This window comes from Sinocyclocheilus grahami, unplaced genomic scaffold (assembly GCF_001515645.1).
Source record: "Sinocyclocheilus grahami isolate Dianchi unplaced genomic scaffold, SAMN03320097.WGS_v1.1 scaffold403.1, whole genome shotgun sequence".
In the NCBI taxonomy this organism is placed as follows: domain Eukaryota; kingdom Metazoa; phylum Chordata; class Actinopteri; order Cypriniformes; family Cyprinidae; genus Sinocyclocheilus; species Sinocyclocheilus grahami.
In genome coordinates, this window is record NW_015505582.1 from 96,170 (window position 1) to 118,871 (window position 22,702).

The 22,702-nt window shown below is 38.8% G+C and overlaps 1 protein-coding gene across 1 annotated transcript in view; it reads left to right on the forward strand.

Annotated features, from left to right (window-relative positions):
- Positions 1-22,702, forward strand: part of LOC107550623 (dmX-like protein 2) — a 78,680-nt gene that overhangs the window by 30,778 nt on the left and 25,200 nt on the right. The window contains exons 8-17 of the mRNA XM_016231950.1: positions 3,250-3,427; positions 7,738-7,912; positions 9,048-9,230; positions 12,594-14,261; positions 15,709-15,819; positions 18,354-18,523; positions 19,529-19,626; positions 19,761-19,926; positions 22,040-22,330; positions 22,443-22,634. Coding sequence (XP_016087436.1) covers positions 3,250-3,427; positions 7,738-7,912; positions 9,048-9,230; positions 12,594-14,261; positions 15,709-15,819; positions 18,354-18,523; positions 19,529-19,626; positions 19,761-19,926; positions 22,040-22,330; positions 22,443-22,634 — 3,232 coding nt within the window. The remainder of the gene's footprint in view (positions 1-3,249; positions 3,428-7,737; positions 7,913-9,047; positions 9,231-12,593; positions 14,262-15,708; positions 15,820-18,353; positions 18,524-19,528; positions 19,627-19,760; positions 19,927-22,039; positions 22,331-22,442; positions 22,635-22,702) is intronic.

Below are 22,702 nucleotides of genomic sequence, written 5' to 3' on the forward strand. Positions count from 1 at the left end.
TTTTTTAAGTTGAGTGTTGATCATCTATTTAAAAATAAATAGCAATTAAATTTAAGTTTGGGTTAAGTTGTTAGGCCTAATTGTAACCTTATAATGTAAAAGGAATCCCTATAGTTTTAAGCATAAGCTGAGGTAGATTTTTATCACTAAGAACATTTAAACTATAACTGAATGTATTTAAAGAAAGAGCAACTTGTTCAGTAAACCATTTAAAAAAAAAAGTTTTTCCCCCTGCTGTACCGAAATCATACCAAACCGTGACGTTAAAACCGATGTACGTACCGAACCGTCATAACGGTTACACCCCTAATATATACAGTGGGTACAGAAAGTATTCAGACCCCCTTAAATTTCACTCTTTGTTATATTGCAGCCATTTGCTAAAATCATTGTGTATATATTAGGGCTGGGCAAGTTAACACGTTATTATCGCATTAATTATTTTAATTATTTTATTGCGCGTTAACACAGTTTTTTATTATTATAAAAGTCCGTTGCTCACTGGGTCTGAATACAAATACAGACAAACCATGGGTCACAGGAGGGGGTGGGATGTTGATCAGTATTGGCTTGGGATGGGTCTCATCACGCGTCTCAACCAATGAGAGCATTTGGGGTGGGTCTAAGTCTGCAGCAGCGCTCACATGAAGCGCTCATGACTTCATAAGTGGGAAATAGGACGTTTCCGATAGCACGTGAAGAAAGCAGAGAAGTGCTCTCGCTCATCACAGTGGAGTGCATCGTTTTGTTAACTTTGTGGTTTATTATTTTGAGTCGTTTGGGACGCGGTAACACACACGGTCCTCTCACAATATATTGCTTTACAGATCTATCACTTTTGCCACTCAGAAATGTTCACGCAATCATGCTGCACGTATCAGAAATTCCACGCTCTGCAGTACATGCGTACCGCGCCCGAGCCCAACTGAACCACGTTGTGGCCAACCTCTTCCAAGCGAGCCAGGGCCGGCTAAACGAATCGTGGCATAGAGCGATCACACTAGTCAAACGAACCGGGCTTTGGAGTTCAGACGCGCTCGGGCACGGTTGATATTGCCTAGTGTGATACAATTCTACCGCATCCCGCACACACGAGTCCCTACCCGCCCACACTCGCCCATCAAGTGTTGTCCCGCGCCACACTCTGCTGTGTTGTGTCCCGCGATCGTGCAGGTCTCTACTCATCTGTGCGTTTGTTTTTTTAGAGTTTACTTCAAAAACAGCGATTTTATCCTCTCATTGCTGGAAAATATAATGTAACGATTCAGTATTTAAACTGTTATTAATAAAAGTCGTGGGGCAGCGTTGACAAGTTTCTTTGCTCCTGGATGTGTGAGCTGCGTGATATCTAATGTGTGTGTTTGTGTGTCAGTAAGCAGCGCGTTAATATAGAATGGTAATTAAAGGCTCTAATGCACACACCAGCACACCAGTATAGGTGTGTGTATTGTAGGAGCTAGACGACGTATGATGGCGTGTGACGTATAGTAGTGGTGTCCCAATTCTTAGGGGAATATTTTCACCCCTACCCCTTGGCACTCTGTTTCAAGGGACAAGGGGAAGGGGTATAAAATTGAATTGGGATTGGGCCTAAATCAGCATATTAGAATGATTTCTGAAGGATCATGTGACACTGCAGACTGGAGTAATGATTCTGAAAATGCAGCTTCATTCAGCAATAAATTATATTTAAAAGTATATTAAAATATAACACTGTTATTTTAAATTGTAATAATATTTCACAATATTACTGTTTTTTCTGTATTTTTGATCAAATAAATGCAGCCTTGATGAGCATAAGAGACTTCTTTAAAAAGTAATACAAATCTTACTGATCCCAAACTTTTGAATGGTAGTTTCAGAATCAGAATCAGAATGAGCTTTATTGCCAGGTATGTTTACACATACGAGGAATTTGTTTTCGTGACAGAAGCTTCCACAGTGTAACAGAATGACAGTGACAGAACAAAAAACACAGATAATAAAAAATAGAACAAGTAAGTAAGGAATAAAAATATATAAATTGACAGTTGTATGTGCAGGTATATTACAATAGACAGTTTTTGTATGTACAGGTACTGTATATTATGTGCAAATTTGAGGTGTAGACTGAGTATGTGTGTTAGATAAATAAGTGTATGAGTGAATAAATAGTGTGTGTTCCACAGTTATTGTTAAGTGTTCATGAGATGGATTGCCTGAGGGAAGAAACTGTTCCTGTGTCTGGTCGTTCTGGTGCTCAGTGCTCTGTAGGGTCGACCAGATGGCAACAGTTCAAAGAGGGAGTGTGCTGGATGTGAGGGGTCCAGAGTGATTTTGCCAGCCCTGTTGCTCACTCTGGATAAGTACAGTTCTGGGAGAGAAGGGAGGTTTGTACCAATGATTCACTCAGCAGTCCGGACTACCCTCTGAAGTCTTCTGAGGTCAGATTCGGTAGCTGAGCTGAACCAGACAGTTATTGAAGTGCAGAGGATGGATTCAATGATAGCAGAGTAGAACTGTTCCAGCAGCTCCTGTGGCAGGTTGAACTTCCTCAGCTGGCGAAGGAAATACAACCTCTGCTGGGCCTGAGTCAATGTGAGTGTCCCACTTCAGGACCTAAGAGATTGTGGTGCCCAGGAATCCGAATGACTCCACTGCAGTCACAGTGCTGTGCAGAGATTTGCCAGGTGGATGCTTGGCAACGGCGTTCTGAATCCGCGCTGTCTGAGCTTCACGAGCGCGCCGGCTCGCTTCCCCCGTCTGCGCGTCCTGAAGCGAGTGATCAGCACCGCAGCTCCCCCGACAACAATGTCCAGCAGAACATCAGAATAATCAAAAACCGGTGAAATATCGGGTGGTGTGTACTTCCTAATGTCCAGCAATTCGTCTCTGGTGAACCTGATTGCAGGGATATAACTAAAGACGGAACAAACTAACAAAAACATAAAAACAACTGCGGAGCACGCCACGGAGGCAGCCATCAGCGTCGGCGCCATCTTTCAATTACAATTGAATGTTCTTGCTTAATTTCAAAAGATTTGAGTTGAGACTTCAGTGAGTAAGATATTAGGTAAATGTATATCTTCATCTCATTCCATTCAGTTTGGACTCCAGCCTCTCAACTACTATTTCTTTTGCTGAGGCACTGTAGATTTAACAGTGCAGGAAACACTGCAGAGATTTTAGTCTTACCGCCCACCCTTAACTCGCACTGTGAATTCCACCCATGTTTGTGTGTATTTCTCATTGTGTGTGTGTATGTCGTAGGGGCTCTGTGTGTAACGTGTTGCTGACGTCCTGCGCGGATGGCATCTGTCGTCTATGGAGTGAGACCCTCTTGCCTGAGGACAGTCTGTTGGGGGGGCAGATCTCAGAGAACAGCACCAGCTTCAGCTCCTCTCTGCCAAACATCGCTCAGAAAGACAAGATACAGCACGCTCTGGAGGTCAGCATGCAGAAACACACATGCTCAGAAACACCAGTTTGAAATCATACCAGCGCAATAGAATTATGTAGCCCGAAATTATTGGCATCAAGGCATAATGAAGAATTATTTGCTATGTGTGTTAGCTGGGTTACTTTTTAAAATGATCTACTCCCTGCAAATGTAGTCTCTGGCGTAAATCTACACACTATGGCAGCAATTTGATCAAATAATCACATTGTTATCTGTGTCTTCCTTACGTATCAAATCATATTTACTTAGATATCAAGGCTAAAATCACACTTAAATGCAAATAAATGTCTGTGCTATTAAATCATATTTAAATTGTTGTCAAATGGCAAAGTATTGAATGATTTTTGCACCAGATTTTTTCCTCCTCAGCAGTTGTCATCTTCAGTAGGATGTGTGAAAACTGCATATTAGCAAGCAGTAGCCTACCTTTTGTCTCTATGTAAACCAAAAACTAGCAAGCAATACATTTTGTCTCCTAACTAAATCATATTTTGTTGAAAATAGACAAAATGGATAGCAATTTAAAACCATCAAGCTTCAAACAGGGCAAAAAAATTTTTAATAGAAGCACCACAAATGTACTACACAAGAAATATATTAGTGGTCGACCGATATATCGCCAAGGCCGATATATCGGCGGATATTTGGCATTTTTCAAATATCGGCATCGGCCGATAAGTTTTTCTTTTTGGCCGATGTGTTCGAGGCGCTGAGAACGGTAGCACATGAGTGCACACAGCTCACATTCTCCCTCTTGTTCGCTGTCGTCGTTCAGTTCTGTCTAATATGGATAGAAGTCTATCTAATAATCAGATAGAACTGTTAAACAAAATAATTGAAATGTATACAAAAAAGTATTATAATGATTGCTTTAATATTATTAGTAATAGAAAGGCAAACTTTATAATACTTTCTCGTTTGCCGTCAGCATTCAGCAAATACGCATTTATATCATTTAAACAAATCTTTGAATGACTAATGAACATTTAATTTCACAAACCTTGCAGACTTAGTCGAATCTAGTTCAGATCTTGTGAAGTGTGTATTTGTATCCTGCATGATCGCATGTTCTCTGCATGACGGTCGGTCCGTGCAAATTGAATGCTGACAGGAGGAGAGTTCTGCTTGACTGGAGATGCGCGATCGACTTTAAACTAGTGATTTCTTGTATCCTGCATGATCGCATGTTCTCTGCATGACGGTCGGTCCGTGCAAATTGAATGCTGACAGGAGGAGAGTTCTGCTTGACTGGAGATGCGCGATCGACTTTAAACTAGTGATTTCAAATTATGCTGCGCTTTATGCATTTGTCCACTGTCATATTCATGTTATTTTCATTGCCTGCTGTATGTACAATGAGTGTTACCTTGGCTTTATTTGAAAGAAAAAAAAAAGATTCCCAATGCACACAGACGTCCCAGAATACTGAGTGCCCTGTTGGTTACAGTGTTTACCTCCTTTTTAATTATATTTTTATTAAATATTTATTTATTTGTGAAAATGCTTTGGCTTCTAAAGTATAAGTATGTTTATTTTACACAATTATGTTTAATCCATTTTCAAATGATTTCAAATTTCTTAAATATAAATAAAATTATATCGGCCATCGGCCACCCTGCTTTCCAAGATATCGGCATCGGCTGTCAAAAAACCCTTATCGGTCGACCACTAAAATATATAGAAAAATGTTTGTGAATATCATCCTTATTTTCAGTTTGTTCTGACAAAAATCTAGACAGATTGCAGAACCTTATCTTGATTGGGAAACTTGATGAAAAACACAAGATGCCTTATTAGAGTGGATAGTTAATGGAGCTTAGTGATTCAGTGATGTTTTCACTGAAAAAGAAAAAAAGATGAATAAAACGTATGTGTTCCGGCAGTTTTCATTATCAGTACCTCAATTAATGCAATCATATGGAGTTTTACATGGCAGTGTGCTTTAAAATCAGGAAGAAAAACTTCCTTTTCCTTTGCACTTTTCCTTAGTAAATCTCAGTATGTGTACTCTAGTCTACATTTAGAGTATATATGTATGTATATATATATATATACAGGGTTTGAAATTAACACCCGCCAAATGCGGGTAAAAATCAGCTGTGGCGGGTAACGCTGTCATATCACTAGCCAATTTGGCGGGTTACTTTTTGTAAGTTATGTTCACTCATTAATTTCCTGGGGAAGTTAATGCAAGCCAAATCTGCGCAGGTTTAGCGCAAATACTGAACTCGTGAGACATGGCATTATCAAAAATGCAAAAACCAAACAAAACACATCTACAGAGGCACACATACGCGACGTGATGAAGTCTGGTTAGACCTATGGGTTAGACCATCACAGGCTTTAGTGCGCGTGCGCATTTAAAGTGCGTTCTTTCACTGCATGACTCAGTCTATTAATATGCATTAAGAATGATCGCATAATTCAAGATAAGGGGGCAGAAAATGTATATATTTATATCAATTCATATAGTTAATCAATGTCACAGGAAGAGTGCCATTTTGTCTTAAAAAAATCAGCTTGGTTACAAATGTGATATTGATTTTATACAGCAGTTCAATAAGAGACTTACGTTTTCACACCATATTGGCTGTTTTTGTGCTATTCTGCGCTATTTCGCCAACAAAAAACATTTCAAACACAGCCACAGCACTGTTTTGATTCTCTGAGCAACATGACCGTGTTTTGTTCCTGAATGAATAAACCGTTTAAATGATTCAGTTCAATTGCAATGACTCACTTAACAGTGACTTGCTGCCACCTACTGGCAGTTTTAATTTCACATTTAAAGTATATTTTCATTTTGTAAATAATTTCAAATATCAGTATTCAACATTTCATGTTTAAAATATCAAAACATTATTTATGCATTTGTGACTGCAGGCTAAAGCATTCCATGTCCCTCTAAGCTGCATTAACATGTGTAAACGCATCTAAATGTCACTTCATATGCAACTTCTGCAAAGATGAATTTTATTGATACTGATTTCATTTTACTAACAGCCTGAATGTATTATTATTATTATTATTATTGACTGATTAAATGTAAGAATTTGACTTAAAAGATGATTGAAAAAAATGGCTTTATAAAGGTAAAAATGCCCATAAAAGGTGAAAATCAATTAAAACTTATTGAAAAACATTAATTTCTATCACTGCTGTGAACTGCCCACACAGAATATGAAATGTATCAAAAACTTTAGGAGTCAGCTGTCCACGGTAGTCCTTAAGATATCAGCACAATAACACACTCAGCAAAATATCGTCAAATTATTTTTATCGATAAAATCCCAGAAAATATTGAAATATTATTTTTTGTCAATATCGCATACCCCTAGTACTGACACAAAATGATTTGCAACGGTCACTTTGTCATGTTCAGTTTAGACAGCCTCAAGCTGTTGTTTTATTTCTGTCTTGGTTTTTTTGGGGTTTTTTGCCTAGTAGACCTTATGAATGGCTGGTAACTAAAAATGTAGTAGCCAAATTGGCTGGTGAGTGAAAAAGTTAATTTCAATCCCTGTATATATATGTATGTATGTATGTATATGTGTATATATATATATATATATATATGTGCATGGGCTTCATTTAATATAATTGTGCATCTGTTGATTTCATTTTTGTGTGGATTATTTGGGTTTATTTGAAAAACAGAAGCATGCTGAATGGATTCCGATGTGAATCTCCGGTTTGAACGACTCTGATAAGTAATAAATAACATGATATGCAGTTAACTTTATTATAAGAAAACAAAAACCATATTATTTGCCCCGTTTGCATCTTCAAGGCGCCTGTTACACATTTTTCCTGTGTTAACGTCAGTATTTAATGGATGTGGAGGGTGGGCACCCACCGGAAGAAACATTTTGATGATAATGATGATAACATTTTCATTTTTAGGTGTATTTCTTTAATGTTAGCTGTTAGACTATTCTTAAATCGATTTTAGACAGAATTTTGGTAAGTTTGTATTGCACAATGCACAGACATATATTTGTGTTTAATAAAATCACAGACTTTTGGTTTTTTAGTTTAGCAATCATGCATGGGTGTATCACACCTTAAGTGTATTTTTATTAATATTGCATCTTGAACACACACAGACTCACCTGTCTCCATGTGCCATCTGTAGACCCATATGGAATCTGCATTTTCTGCACTGATTTTAGGGGAGAAACTTTAATGACACATGACAAAGAGTGTTTTTGGAGCTGAGAGTACTTCTCTCCATTTCATGGTGGCCTGCTGTACATGAATTGCATTTGCGATGGTAAAAATTGTCTGTCTCCATTCAGTCTATCCACCACCTCAAGCACCTGCGCAGGGGCCGCAGAAGATCATCTGCCCTGGTAGCCCACACCGAGCTGCTGCCCAGCCAGCTGGGGTCCCACGAAACTCACCGCCACATTTCACACCACGCCAACGCCCTCTGCCATTTCCACATCTCTGCCAGCATCAATCCCAACACAGGTGCACACACACACACACACAGACACACTTACTTGTGATTGTAAACATGGTATACGAGAACACAATCTTATATAATTACATAGAGCAGGGGTGGCGAACGTCGGTCCTGGAGAGCCGCAGCCCTGCAGAGTTTTGCTTCAACCCTAATCAAACACACCTGAACAAGCTAATCAAGGTCTGAAGGGTTACTAGAAAGCTACAGGCAGGTGAGTTTTAATTAGGGTTGGAGCTGTACTCTGCAGGGCTGCGGCTCTTCAGGACTGGAGTTCGCCACTGCTGACATAGAGATTACAGCGTGAGCATGGTTTATGAGGATGCTACCTTCGTCCTCATAAATGTTTTTTTTTTGTATCATATTTGATGCATAAGGCTTTTATGGCTCTAGTAAACTATATAGTATAATATAGTAAACTCTTAAACTAATATGATATAGGACAATGGGAAGCTCATACTCGAGGAGGAAAAAAATACGTCAGCTTTATTTAGAGGCCCAAACTGACCAAAAATATGCAATTTTGATGCAGTTGCTGATGTTTTTTTGTCTAAAAAGATAAAAATCTGACTGCTTTTAATGTGAATCAATGAGGTGTTTATAACAGTATAGCAGACTACTTACAGTACATAAAATTATTTTAAATATCAGTTGTTCCCAATAATATATCTTGCCATGACATTTAAATGCTTTTTTTAATCAAAGCTCTGCACTTTTTATTGTGGGGGACCAGACATATAATGCAATTCAATACAGTGATGACTGAGAGATGCACAAATAAAAGTTACTTAAAGGGGGGGTTGATCAGCTTTTTTCGAAGGCTTGATTGTGTTTATGGGGTGCAGTGTAACATGTGTTCATGCTTTGTTTTTTAAAAAAATACACATTATTTTCACATAATTTACGTTTATTCTACACCGCTGTTTCCGTTCTCATCAAAACGGTCTGTTGAGTTCCTAGTTCTATGAAGCCCCTCCCTCAGAAATATGCAGTCGGGCTCAAATTGGTTAGCTGGCCCAGTGTGTTGTGATTCGCTAATTCCCTAGGAAACATCACACCCCCTTACCATTACAGGTAGTTGCATGTTCCCGGGGGCAGGGTTTATGTAAACATAAAGCTTAGAGATGTCACAAACCCGGGAAGAAGCTCGCTGTAGTCCCTACCAGCCTTTGGATGAGTTGTCTGATAAGGGCTCTTCAGAGCATGAGGAGGGAGATCAGGAGGGCAGCACCAAGGCCTCTTCTCCAGGTTCGAGCAGCAGTCTTCCTCTGCCCTCTGTTTTGCTGGATCGGAAGCTGGATGCTCTCATCCTGGAGTGGAACAAGAGTCCAGACATGCTTTTCACTATTCACCCACACGATGGATCTTTCCTTGTCTGGCATGTCAAGTACCTGGATGAGTTCATACCTGGCGTGGAGCCCCAGATCGAGGGAGATTATCAGTGGTCTTGTATGTCTTCCATTTTCTAATAATTGCTCCCATAGTTGATTTTTTCACACCAAGCTGCTTACCTATTGCAGATTTAGTCTTCCCAGCCTGGTGCAGGTCTGCAATTTTGTTTCTGGTGTCCTTTGACAGCTCTTTGGTCTTGGCCATGGTGGAGTTTGGAGTGTGACTGTTTGAGGTTGTGGACAGGTGTCTTTTATACTGATAACGAGTTCAAACAGATGCCATTAATACAGGTAACCAGTGGAGGACAGAGGAGCCTCTTAAAGAAGAAGTTACAGGTCTGTGAGAGCCAGAAATCTTGCTTGTTTGTAGGTGACCAAATACTTATTTTATCGAGGAATTTACCAATTAATTCTTAAAAAATCCTACAATGTGATTTTCTGGATTTTTTTTCTCATTTTGTCTCTCATAGTTGAGGTATACCTATGATGAAAATTACAGGCCTCTCTCATCTTTTTAAGTGGGAGAACTTGCACAATTGGTGGCTGACTAAATACTTTTTTGCCCCACTGTATATGTGTGTGTGTGTGTGTGTGTGTGTGTGTATATACATGCATTTTTACAGACTAGAATAGCCCTATTAATTGCCTCATAACAGTTATATGAGCTATACGTGCTAGCTTTTAATCTTAAGATAAATCACAGCAGGTCAGTTCTGTGTGGTTATACTTACTCTGGCCATTGGGCTGTTAATAAAATATAATTGTCTTGATATTCAAGATGTACTACTGAACATTATTATGCACCAAGATTTCAGTTTATTGATGCCATTATAGAAATACCCTCTCACAAGTGTATGATAATATGAGGGTTATACAAAATGAATTGAAAAGTGCTAGGGTTGTGCCGATAGACTATACCTATGGCTGATGCCTTTGATGATATCAAGACGATTATTATTATTATTATTATTATTATTATTATTATTATTATTATCAGGCTAGTATTATTATCTAATTAATATTAGGGCTTATTTGTTCCATCATATTTCTTTTTACAGATTTTTACAGTGTTGATAGTTATAACCAATCACACACGATTCTGTTGAGTTTATGAATGCAATGACCAATCAGAGGCATTCAGACGAGTCATCACAAACAAATAAACACCGGAGTTTTGTTAATTAGTGTGTACGTTCTCGCTGACTGATTTCTGCTCTCGCAAAATTCTCTCATAAACAACAAAATGCAGATGTATGACCAATAGGGATTTATTCATAATACAGAGCAAACAGCTTCACTGATTATAACGGGAGTGTTTATTGTGCATAAAATCGCACAAGACTGAAGTCAGTGATGATGTTCTTTGATCGTTTGCTGTAGCTGAGGAAATGTAAGCATTTTATTTAGTAACTTTCAATGTTTTTATTAAATTATGTTAAATACAAATTCAGTCATATTAAATGTTTTATGACATGACATCCATATGCTGCTTGACTAAAATATATTATGTTTAGTTAATAGATTACAGTAACATTAGGCTGCTTTTAGTCATACGCTGGAGTTGGTTCACACTCCGGCTATGAAACTAAGTAAATAATGAAATCAATTATCATGATAATGTCATGTATTGACAATCTCACAGGCTGACGATAGGACGATATGACTATGGACTATATCGTCCAACACTAAAAAGTAGCGATGTAACGATTCGATTTTCTTACGTTTTTTTTTTTAAAAATTAGATTTAAGACTAATAATTAAGGAAAAGGTGTCCTTTTATTATTGCTTGGACAAAATACTGCACATTTCTTTGTGAAACGGAAATATGTAAAATAAAAAAAAAAAACTTGAAATTTAAAAACAAACCCAAAATCTAATCAAATAAATAAGACAAAAAAACCCTCTTCATATAAACAAAGGCTTTGCCTGTGCTCTTTCCATTGAAAATTAGAGGCAACCACTGCATTTGAATCACAATCCAAACAAAGATGCTGAATACATGCAGCATGAGCAGCTTTTTAAAATCTAAATTAGATTATATAATTTGAAATTTTACAACAAACACAGAATGCTCTGACTTTAGTTTTGTGAAACTATACTACATAAAGTATCTGCGCGAAACAAAGACAGCAAAAGCTCTGAATGAGATGCAGATTCACTCTCTGACAGCAGGTGGCGCTCATGGAACAGCAGTGATACAGCGTTTGTTACCGATGTAAACAAAGCAGTGCAGCGCTTATGAACGCTGCTTTAGGCCAGAACACGTTTTTTTGCAGTGAGAGGCGCCTTTTTTTAAATTGTTTTCTATTGGCAGTGAGCGTTTTGCGTGCTGTTTATGCACCCTGGGCGCCTTGCGTTTTAGCCGCCTGCTGCACCTCGCGTTTTTGCAGGAGCGCTCTAAGCACCTGTAGTTGGGGGAAAAAAAGCAACTCTGAGCAGAAAAGCGCCCGACGTCATTCGCATTTTTTTCCCATTGCCCAATCGAATGAATGGAGAGGCGGGCCTTCTGTTGTGTTGACGAAAGTTTACAGTTGCTTGTTGTGGCTGTCGCGGGTTACCCGGAGCTGTAAATTTTTTGAAGTTTTTGCTAATATGACAGTTTAACAGCAAACCAAAGAGTGCTCACGCTACACTGACAGGACAGCTGATTCAGTGGTTGCCTAGCAACATAAAAACGCAGTGCACTGCTCTTTTATCTATAATCAACCAAAAAAAGGCAGTGCGGTGCGTCTCGCGTTTTTCAGGTTCTGTCTGATCGGGGCCTTAATATGCATTATACAGAGTCGAGATGAAAAGAAAATACCATCTAAACTTTTCTAAAGACAGTTTGTTCCCCTCAGAGATACATTCATATAAACTCCCACCCCCAAATTTATCGCGATTCGTTTAACATCTCAACCCGATTTGAATCGTCACACATTTGTATCGATGTTCAACTGGCTCACGGTGAATCGTTACATCCCTACTAAAAAGTTCCCTTATCTAGAATGAAAGCATTTGTCACTATAGCTGCATTCACATGGACCCTAATAATCTGTTTGTAACTGGATTAGCAGACTAGTCATGGTCTCTGAATTAATGGTCAAATAAAAATGTCTGCTAAACATTGAAGTATTTATAATATTGGATAATTTTATATTGAAAACAAAATATAATTTCTCATATAGTAGGTGAAATGTAATTGTATTTCATAATAAGCCATTTGTGGGTGTGTATGTGGATGGTTTGTGTTTGTCAATTGTGTTCTGCTGTTAAAGCATCATGTGGGTGATAAAAATATTGGGTGTTCTTTCCAAAGGTCACTTGAGCTCCTCATCTATCTACCCTGTGTGTTTGGCTCCATACCTGATTGTGACCACCTGTTCTGATGGACGTGTCAGGTTCTGGCACTGTAGGGTGGACATGGAATTATCAGCGCCACACCCCAAAGAGACACGTTCATATCGGTGGGAGCAATGGAGCCTCTTGAAAGAAGAAGATGACATCGACAGCTCTGTGTGTGTTGCGGGCCGACCCGTTGCGGTCAGCTGCTCCTACACGGGAAGACTTGCTGTGTCGTTCAAACAGATGTCGCTTGAGAACGAGGGTGGCACGCCTCAGGACTTCTCCATGCTTGTATCAATCTACGAGTGTGAGTCGACGGGTGGCTCGGAGTGGGTCCTGGAACAGACGATTCACCTTGATGATTTTAGCAAACCTGGGAAAACCCTAGATCCACGTGTTAGTGTTGATAGCAATTTGGTTGTCTATAGCAAGTCAGATCTGTTTGTAACCAAAGACAGCCCTAATATCAAACACTTTGTGCACCTGGACTGGCTGTCAAAAGAAGATGGGTCGCACATCCTGACGGTCGGGGTTGGATCCAACATCCTTATGTATGGACGCATCTCAGGGGTTGTCACAGAGCAGACAGGAGTGAAGGATGGCATGGCAGTCACCCTACCTTTAGGAGGCAGTATAAAGCAGGGAATTCGCTCTCGTTGGGTGCTTCTGAGGTCTGTAAACCTCGTCTCTTCTGTGGATGGTACCCCATCCCTGCCGGTGTCCCTATCCTGGGTGCGTGATGGCATCCTGGTGGTGGGCATGGATTGTGAGATGCAGGTTTATGCGCAGTGGAGGCAGGACGAAAAACCAGGCGACTCAGACAACAACAGCATCTCATCCCCAGAGGGCGTTGGAGGTCGCACTGTGTCTGTTTCAAATGAGGGCAGAGCGCGATCTAAGAGTGTCTTCGAGGGTAGTGCAGGAATTGATGATGTTTTCCGCCCCCCTGCAGTGATTCAAGATGGTGGCTTGTTTGAGGCTGCCCATTCATTGTCACCCACTCTTCCGCAATACCATCCAACCCAGTTGCTAGAGCTTATGGACCTCGGAAGGGTACGTCGTGCTAAGGCCATTTTGGCACACCTGGTCAAGTGCATTGCTGGAGAAGTTGCAGTGGTGAGGGATGTGGAAGCAGGTGAGGGTGGTGCCAGGAGGCATCTATCCCGAACCATCAGCGTGACGGGAAGCACAGCAAAAGACATTATCGTTGCTGGCCGAGATGTTGGGCGAGATTACACTGAAATCAACTCTATTCCCCCACTTCCACTATACGCCCTGCTGTCTGCAGACCAGGACACCTCTTACAAGATGGGAGAGGAAGCGGGAAAAGGGGCAGATCGTGATACACAGAAACAACCAGAAGATCAATACTCTGATCTGTTTCAGGTGCAGACTGTCACCACTGACGATTTTGTGAGCTTTGCTGCAGAGAAACCAGAGAAGAAGTCTCGTGTGATTAACCTATCACAATACGGCCCCACATACTTTGGCCCTGAACATGCACAAGTGCTGTCTTCCCATCTAATGCACTCCAGCCTGCCAGGACTCACACGCCTCGAGCAGATGTTCCTTGTGGCTCTTGCCGATACTGTGGCGACCACTAGTGCAGAAGTAGCAGGACCCACAGATAAACAGTACGCTGGTGAGTTTACTTCTCGTAACATCTTTAAAACTGATGTAATTTTGCACCACTAGTGTTGCCAAATGGAATTGCAAAAACAATGAATGTTTTACAGGTTTTTCAAACAGTCCACCTATTTTTCATTGGTCAAACAAACAGATCAAAGTCATTGGTTGAGCCAATTTTGCTGTATTGGGCTTATCTGGATGCTCAAACAAAGCATTGCTTTTTTGGTTCTACAGAACCATAGTCTTTACACTTTTCAAGGAAAACAACATACGATTGAGTTTTTAAAACTGATGTAATTTTGCACCACTAGTGTTGCCAAATGGAATTGCAAAAACAATGAATGTTTTACAGGTTTTTCAAACAGTCTACCTATTTTTCATTGGTCAAACAAACAGATCAAAGTCATTGGTTGAGCCAATTTTGCTGTATTGGGCTTATCTGGATGCTCAAACAAAGCATTGCTTTTTTGGTTCTACAGAACCATAGTCTTTACACTTTTCAAGGAAAACAACATACGATTGAGTTTCTTATATTTGTCTCTGCAAATTTAAGAATTACAAGCTTCACTACTAGGGCTGGGAATCTCTGGCTCTCAATCAAACATTGGTGCCTGTAATTTTCAAGTATTGAAGATTTTGGTTAGCATTTTCAAGTTTGTTTAAGGTTGGTGCAAAACTCTGCCGGACAATGGACTTTTGAGGGCCAGATTTGCACACCCCTACAGTGAAAATACTGTTCTGAAAATTATGGTCACAAAGACTTTCTGCGTCTAAATAAACGCAATTATTTTCAAGAAAAAAGAGACAGAAGCAGCAGTTGTGAGTGGTATGGCCAACCTATCTCTGCCCCTGAGTTAATTGTGTTAAATATTTTTAACACGTTAAACTGAAAAAAAATTATTTATTGTCAACATTAAACATATCAGGCTTTATCCATGTTACCTATAGCTCAGATCTTTTTTATTTAGACTTTTTAGTACTAAACCAAAACACAGTGTCCCAGTGCTTGCTAGAGCCAAGATGCAAGGAGAAAGGTTCAGGGACATTAGGATAAATCATACGGCATGCAAGTGTTTATATTGTAGTTCTAATTCACCTAACATTAGATTGCTGATGAACTTCAAAGTTCAATCCTCAATTTCCCTGTAGAGGAAGTTTTTAATTAGTCTCTGAGTTTTGATGTGTTGGATTTTTTGGTACTGTTAAAATGTTTTATTGGATCAGGTGTGATCAGAGTCACTAGGTGGTGATGCAGATTGTGGTCTGGAATATGTTCAGGATTGTGTGTGCTCTGAGCATTAACACTCTTTGATGACAGAGCCATATGTCTGAGAGTGACGATCTCATATCATGCTTTTCGAAACTGATGCAGTGGAATTGCTGTGTTGAAAAAAAATCAGAAGTTAAAAATGCAACACAGTTTCTAAGGGTTATGTTGTAGTAAATGTGTGTTTCTGCAGGTGGAGAGGCTCTAGATGAGTGTGGTCTACGTTACCTGCTGGCCATGAGGTTACATACCTGTCTGCTGACATCCCTGCCCCCACTCTACAGGATGCAGCTACTGCATCAGGGTAACACACACTCACTTACATACACATATACACACGTCACACTCCCATCTGCACACAATGTGGTATATGGTTTCCCTCATGTAAGATGATGCTAAAGCTTTTCCAACACCAGTAAAGGGCCCAGCATTGAAAATGAATGTGGAGGAAAAAAATTAAAACACTTTTAAAAAACCGTTAATAATTTATGAACATATGAATATAAAGACATTAGACTGGTGTATTGTTGCAACAGTGCTCGTTTTTGGACTTAACCATACAATTCTTTCTTATTAAATTATTTTTGTAAGGTGCTGATATTTTGAATATTATATTGTTGCACCTGTATTATATTATATACACACAGTGGTGTGAAAAAGTGTTGGTATAATTTTGAACCGTGATATATATTTTTTTATCATACCGCCCAGCACTACTTAACGCCGTAATTTTTGCTCATAAAGATAAGAGCAATACATCATTTCAAACTGTAAAGAGTCTACTTTTATTTGTGTGCACTCATGATATATATAAAACATCGTGCTTTTTTTTTAAATAAAGAAAACAAACAGGATGCGCTTTTCTGCCATCTCGAACAGGAGCAGGAGCGCTTGACAAAAATGAGCAGAAACTCAGCGAATACTTGCCTCACAGACATGATAAATATATCTATAGAAAGCTTTAAATTACTACTTTAAAACTAAATAATTCAAATTCAAATCGAAAACAAAAACAAAAACTCTTTCATTATGTAATCCGTAAAGATGCAATTCTCTCTGAAGGCGCGTCCAGTGAGGAGATGGCGAGTCAGAATCGTCAACTTCATCTTTGTGACACTGACTCAGAAAACACTAGTTTATTAATAAATAATTACAATATCTCCTTACCATTTCCCCCTGACACGTTCAGGGTAATTTTGCCGAGGCTTTGCGGCAAGCTTTAGCCTATTGCGTGCACTTGAACGCGGAATAGGCTAGCCTAAATATTAAAGGTTCATTAGGGTTTAGAATTTAAGTACCGTATTGACCCGAATATAAGACGATGTTTTTTTCTTGGAAGTACAACTGAAAAAATGCGGTCATCTTATATTCAGGGTCTAGACTTTGACATGTCAATAATACACCCACAACAATAGGTGGCGCCAAATACGCATATAACGAGTGTGCCATGAAATACGTAATGTAATCGCGAGTAAAAACAAAAGAAAACCTTGCATCTGCATGAGTCGTGACTGTCACGTTAGCCTGATGGGACTAAACTCCCTTTGTGATTTTAAAACACAAGACACTGCCCAGATTTGAAGACTACAGTAAGATTGAACTTCTACTGTTAATAAGATTTTGGTAGGCTACTATTAGATGGATAGCCTAAATGTCCTAATTCAAATGGGCTACCTGTTTTGTTTTTTTTATGGTATTTCAAAAAGTGTATATTTTTAAAATGTGATTGTTGGTACATTTGACCAGTTTTTACCATACTTTCAAAACAAAAATTAAAATAGGAAAAATATGCAATATGAAAATAATTGAAGACAACGTGTTTTACTGAGAAAAAAAAAGATTTGGTTTTTAAAAAGCCTTTTTCCAAAAGGTACATATGGAAAAAGGGGGGTCGTCTTATAATCAGGGTCGTCTTATATTCCAGTTGTGCTGAAGGCATGCTCGCTGCTACTGGTGGGGTCGCTAAACACCGTCCGAGCCAGTCTTGACAGTCGCAGTATCATGGTCTCGTGTCGTTTCCACCAGTGTGGCAAATCTTTTTCATCACCATAATTGATAGATGTCTAAAATATAAAATTATAAAATAAAAAATAAGGAGAAGCCTAAAACAGGCCTAATGCCCGCCCGCGTCTGAATTTTTTTTTTAAAAAGCACGGCCCTAGGGGTGTAAGTCGGGTTCGTCGGGCTCGGGCTGAAATGCAGGGCTCCAAATGTCTGAGTAACAACACACTGAATCGAGTTGTTACTCGCGAAATATTCAAATTGGCAAGGTGTATTTGTCCGTTAAAGTGAAAGACAAAAAAAAATAAAAAAACAAGGTCGTGATTTGGGTCCCCCCTGCTTCCTGGGCCCATATGCGCCCCTGTATGTATGTATATATAATATGTATATTTTTTGTGTGTGTATATGTATATGTATATATATATGTATATATGTGTGTGTGTGTGTGTGTGTGTGTGTGTGTATATGTGCACATGCTATGTCTAAATATCTCTGTTACACTAAAAACTGTAGTAGGATTATAGGATATTTAGAAATCACTCTATGAAGAATGAAATGGTTGAAAACAGTGTAAGATTATCTAATATGTTAAATATTTAATTAATCACACTTTAAAGCATTTATATTGACAGCCCTAAAAGCACAAATTGGGGTTTCAAATTCTGAATTTTGAGTCTAAGAAATGTGTGTGTGTGTTTAATGTTGACATCTAGATTTTTTAATTTTTTTGCTTGCTTGTCCAAAGTGCTGCATTCACTTGTTATTAAGGATTGAAAGCCTCATGTATATCTCTGGTCTTGGTGTGAATCTGCCTTTATACTGTGTTTGTGTGTCCAGGTGTGTCCACATGTCACTTTGCGTGGGCGTTCCACTCAGAGGCTGAGGAGGAGATGCTGAACATGATTCCTGCCATGCAAAGAGGAGATCCGCAGTGGTCTGAGCTCAGGGCGGTGGGCGCCGGTTGGTGGGTCAGAAACATTAACACACTGAGGCGGATGGTGGAGAAGGTGAGACTACTAAAGCATTCTTGCTCACACATAGCGTTATTTACAAATAAGAAACCAGTATTTTCCAATCCTGTTCTTGAAGGTGCCCCAAACATACACATTTTGGATATCTCTCAAATCAAGCACATCTGATTCTCACTCTCATTTAAATTTTTTCTTTTTTCTTTTTTTTAATGGGACAGCCATCTTTTTATGAAAGGAAAATGGTTAGGAACCACTGGTATTAACCAATAGTGATCATAAAGTCAATAATAGTCAAAGGACTATTATTGGCTTATAGGATTAGAAACAACAAAGGAAGTTTCAAGAAAGTTTCCCGAAGGAGAATTTCATTAACCACTGTTTAATTATTTTGATTCCTGACCTCATTTTCTCTTTCACTTTCACTCTTTTGTTCATTTCTAATTCATTACAATTTTAGTTATGTGCAGTTCAGTTAGTTTCAGTTAAGTTTAGTTTAAATTTCATTACATTTCTAATCAGTTCAGTGTCTGCTCCATTTCAAGTTCAGTTTCAGTTCACTTTAATTCAGTTCAGTTTTGTTCATTGCATTTCTATACAGTTTCACTTCAGTTGAAATGTAATCTAATTTTATTTATTTATTTATTTTTAATTCAGTTAATATTAGACCCATTCACACCAAGGACGGTAACAACGTTTTAAAAATCATTCTAAGTTTAAAAGAATTGCACCTGAACTATAACAATAACGGCCCAGAATGATTGTTGGAATCACTGTCAGAACGATTTTATCCAGCTGATAAATGATAAAAAGAATGACAGCCAATCAGAGTCCATCCTGCATTAAAGAGCTTGAGCATTAAAAGTGGCATTTAGAATAAACCAAAACTTGTCTTGCATTGGTGTAGATGCTAATATAATTATAATTATAGTTATCTTTATAGTTATCTTTCTTGGTGTAAACAGGTCTTTTGAGTACATACTGTATGGCAATGGTGATAATTACAGTTCATAAATAAAAACTACATCTCTGCCTCTGCATTAGGTAGCCAAAGCAGCATTTCAGAGGCATAATGATCCGCTGGATGCAGCTCTCTTCTATCTGGCCATGAAGAAGAAGGCTGTTCTCTGGGGTCTCTTTAGGTACTTCAAAACTCACTGACTTATTCATAGTGTTACCTTCATAAAGCTGCATCTCATATGCAGTGTGCTATTCTCTTGATGCTGTGTTGCTGTGGGCTTTCTGCCTGTTTATTAATGTATTGATTTCTGTGTAGGTCTCAACATGATGAGAAGATGACCCAGTTTTTCAGCCATAACTTCAGTGAGGACCGCTGGAGGAAGGCAGCTTTAAAGAACGCCTTCTCTCTCCTGGGCAAACAGCGCTTTGAGCAGTCAGCTGCATTTTTCCTGCTCGCTGGCTCCCTGAAAGACGCAATTGAGGTCTGCACTGTCCTATTTTAACTGTGCTGAAATTCAATCCCAGGAAAATATAGAAAGTTTCTGTTGTTGATCTCTTAGATGTGGAGTCTGCAGAGTTTGGTTTGGTTGTGACGTCATAGAGCGTGTGGTCGTCTGTGAAGTGTGGAGTGTGATATAACAGCCCTGAGCGGTTCAGTTTAGTCTAAACATCACAGATAAACTCCCCTGATGGACATATGACAGCTGTAATTTACCTTGGGCTGGATGTCTGACAGCACACAGTGAAAACACAGTGATAACACTACTCATGAGAGATTACGTCAGTATATAGGTTGTTAAAATGAGATATGTGGAGCTATATTAGGAATATAAATTAGCTTTGCTTCTGCTTTTAGTCTATTTTTATCTTGAATAGATGAATGAAAAGTCACATATAATTGTGCAAACAATAAATAAAATGAATAAATAAAAAAAGCCTGATACCATTTTAAAAAGATAAAATATATATTTATTTTTATGATGTTCCATGTTTTCCCCTCAAATAGTACAGTAGTATAGTAGATTCTCGTTAGATTTCCACTTATACAGTGATGTTTCATAGTTGAAAAATACAATAATTCTGTTTAAATCAGTATAGATTAAAGGCAGTACATCATATACTACAATAATGTATAAATGGTTTACAATTTTAAATAATATTAGATTTTTTTTTTGTACTGACGATAATATACGTGCAGATTTTGTGTGTGTATATATATATATATATATATATATATATATATATATATATATATATATATATATACATTTTTATTTTTATTTTTTTTGCTTAATTGTAATTAATGTAATGTAAAAATAAAATCTTAATTTTGGAGTGAAATTAGGGCTGTCAACGTTAATGTAGTAACTCGTGCAATTAATTTTACAATCCTTAATATCTTGAAATAGTTTAATGCAAAATTACTGAAGCACAATTTCTATTCTAACCCTTTAAACCAAATTTGCTTCTCTGATCAGATCATTTTAAAGAGAGCCCCAGTGATGGAGGTGGTGTTTGTTTGCAGTCCACAAGCCACGGTTAAGACAGCTGACTCCCCTGGGATGTGCCCCCCCCGCCCCTCTCTCTCTCTCTCTCTCTCTCTCTTTCTTTCTCTCTCTCGCGCTCTCTCTCTCTCTCACACGCGCGCACGCGCGTATGCATAATGTTTTGATTTGTCATGTGTATGTTGCTGTGTTTAGTTATTCTGAATGGATCTGTGTTCTGTAGTAGATACATGCAGTCTATGACTCATCTTAAATGTAAACAAGCTCTTTGCTGTTGACACATTATACAATTCAGATTTTTTTCTTGCATGTGTGCTTTGGTGTGCATAAATGTATAATTTATGTGGACTCCTTATATAATTTGGTTCTTTGGTGTACCTTTGGAGTCTCCAAGTGTCCTTTTTTGGAAAGACATCTAAATTTATCTTGAAAATAGCTTGTAGAAAATAGAGATTTGTGAGAATCACCTTTCAATATTTTGGTTTACTTGGCTGGATATAGTAAATTAATTGTGTGATTAATCGTAATTAATCACAGAAAAAGGGTGTGATTAATCCGATTAAAAATTGTAATCTATTGACAGCCCTGTCAACCTGTGTATGTTACAGTAGAAAGCTAGTTTAAAATAATTTCCCTAATTTTCACTAAATGAACACAAGGAATAACATTTAGTTAATTTGTATGCAAAGTAACAATATGTAGTAATAAACAGTATGCACTAAACATTTAAATAATGTAAAATACCACACAGAGAAGTTTGTGTGTGATGAATTATGTTGTGAGCGATTCATTGAAATGGACAGTTCAAAAGAACTGAATCATGAAAATAAATTAAACTGTTGAAATTTGAACTCCAAGACATAATTAAAATATGCAAGGAAGAGCAAGACTAGTGTACCAAAAGTCTAGGAAACTGAATTGCTTAGAAGTACATTAAAATGATCACAAAATCCATGATGTTGATTAGTTGTATATTTCCAGCTAAGTATTATCCAACACTTACTAAACATATAATATGTTGGCCATTCCTGATCTGTTCTGGATATTCTCTCTCTCTGTGTGCGTGTGTGCGTGCGTGCATGTATTTCAGTTTGAGGGGAAAGTGGCTGCAGGTCAGCTGGAGAAATGGGGAGATGATGGATCTCTGGACCTGGAAGACTCACAGATTCGTGGTGAAGCAGGTGCATACGAACGTCATCAGATGGAGCGACGGCGTCTGCAGGCCAAGCAGCTACATGCAGAGCGGAGGAAAGCCTGGCTGAGAGAGAATCAGGCTCTGCTCAGAGTCTTCCTCAGTTACTGCAGTCTACACGGAGCCAAGGGTGGAGGAGTGACTTCTGTCAGGATGGAGCTACTCTTTCTGCTGCAGGAATCACAGCAAGTGCGTCCTCACATGATGGTTCAATGTGTTGATTGATTTATATTGTGCTCTCACACAAGCGGTTGGTTGGTTGAGTGTGTTCTCACGTTATTTGTTGGTTGTGTGTCCTCAGGAAATGACAGTGAAGCAGCTTCAATCGCCACTCCCCCTCCCCACCACTCTGCCCCTGCTGTCGGCCAGCATCGCCCCCACCAAGACTGTCATCGCCAACCCTGTCCTGCATCTCAGAAACCACATACATGATGTCCTCTACACCATTGTCCAGATGGAGGCTCCACCACACCCAAACATACTGGACGACCGGGTGAGAAATGCACGGACTCCCTCACACATAGAAAGATTGTATGAAGACTCTGTGTGTCTGTGTGTGTG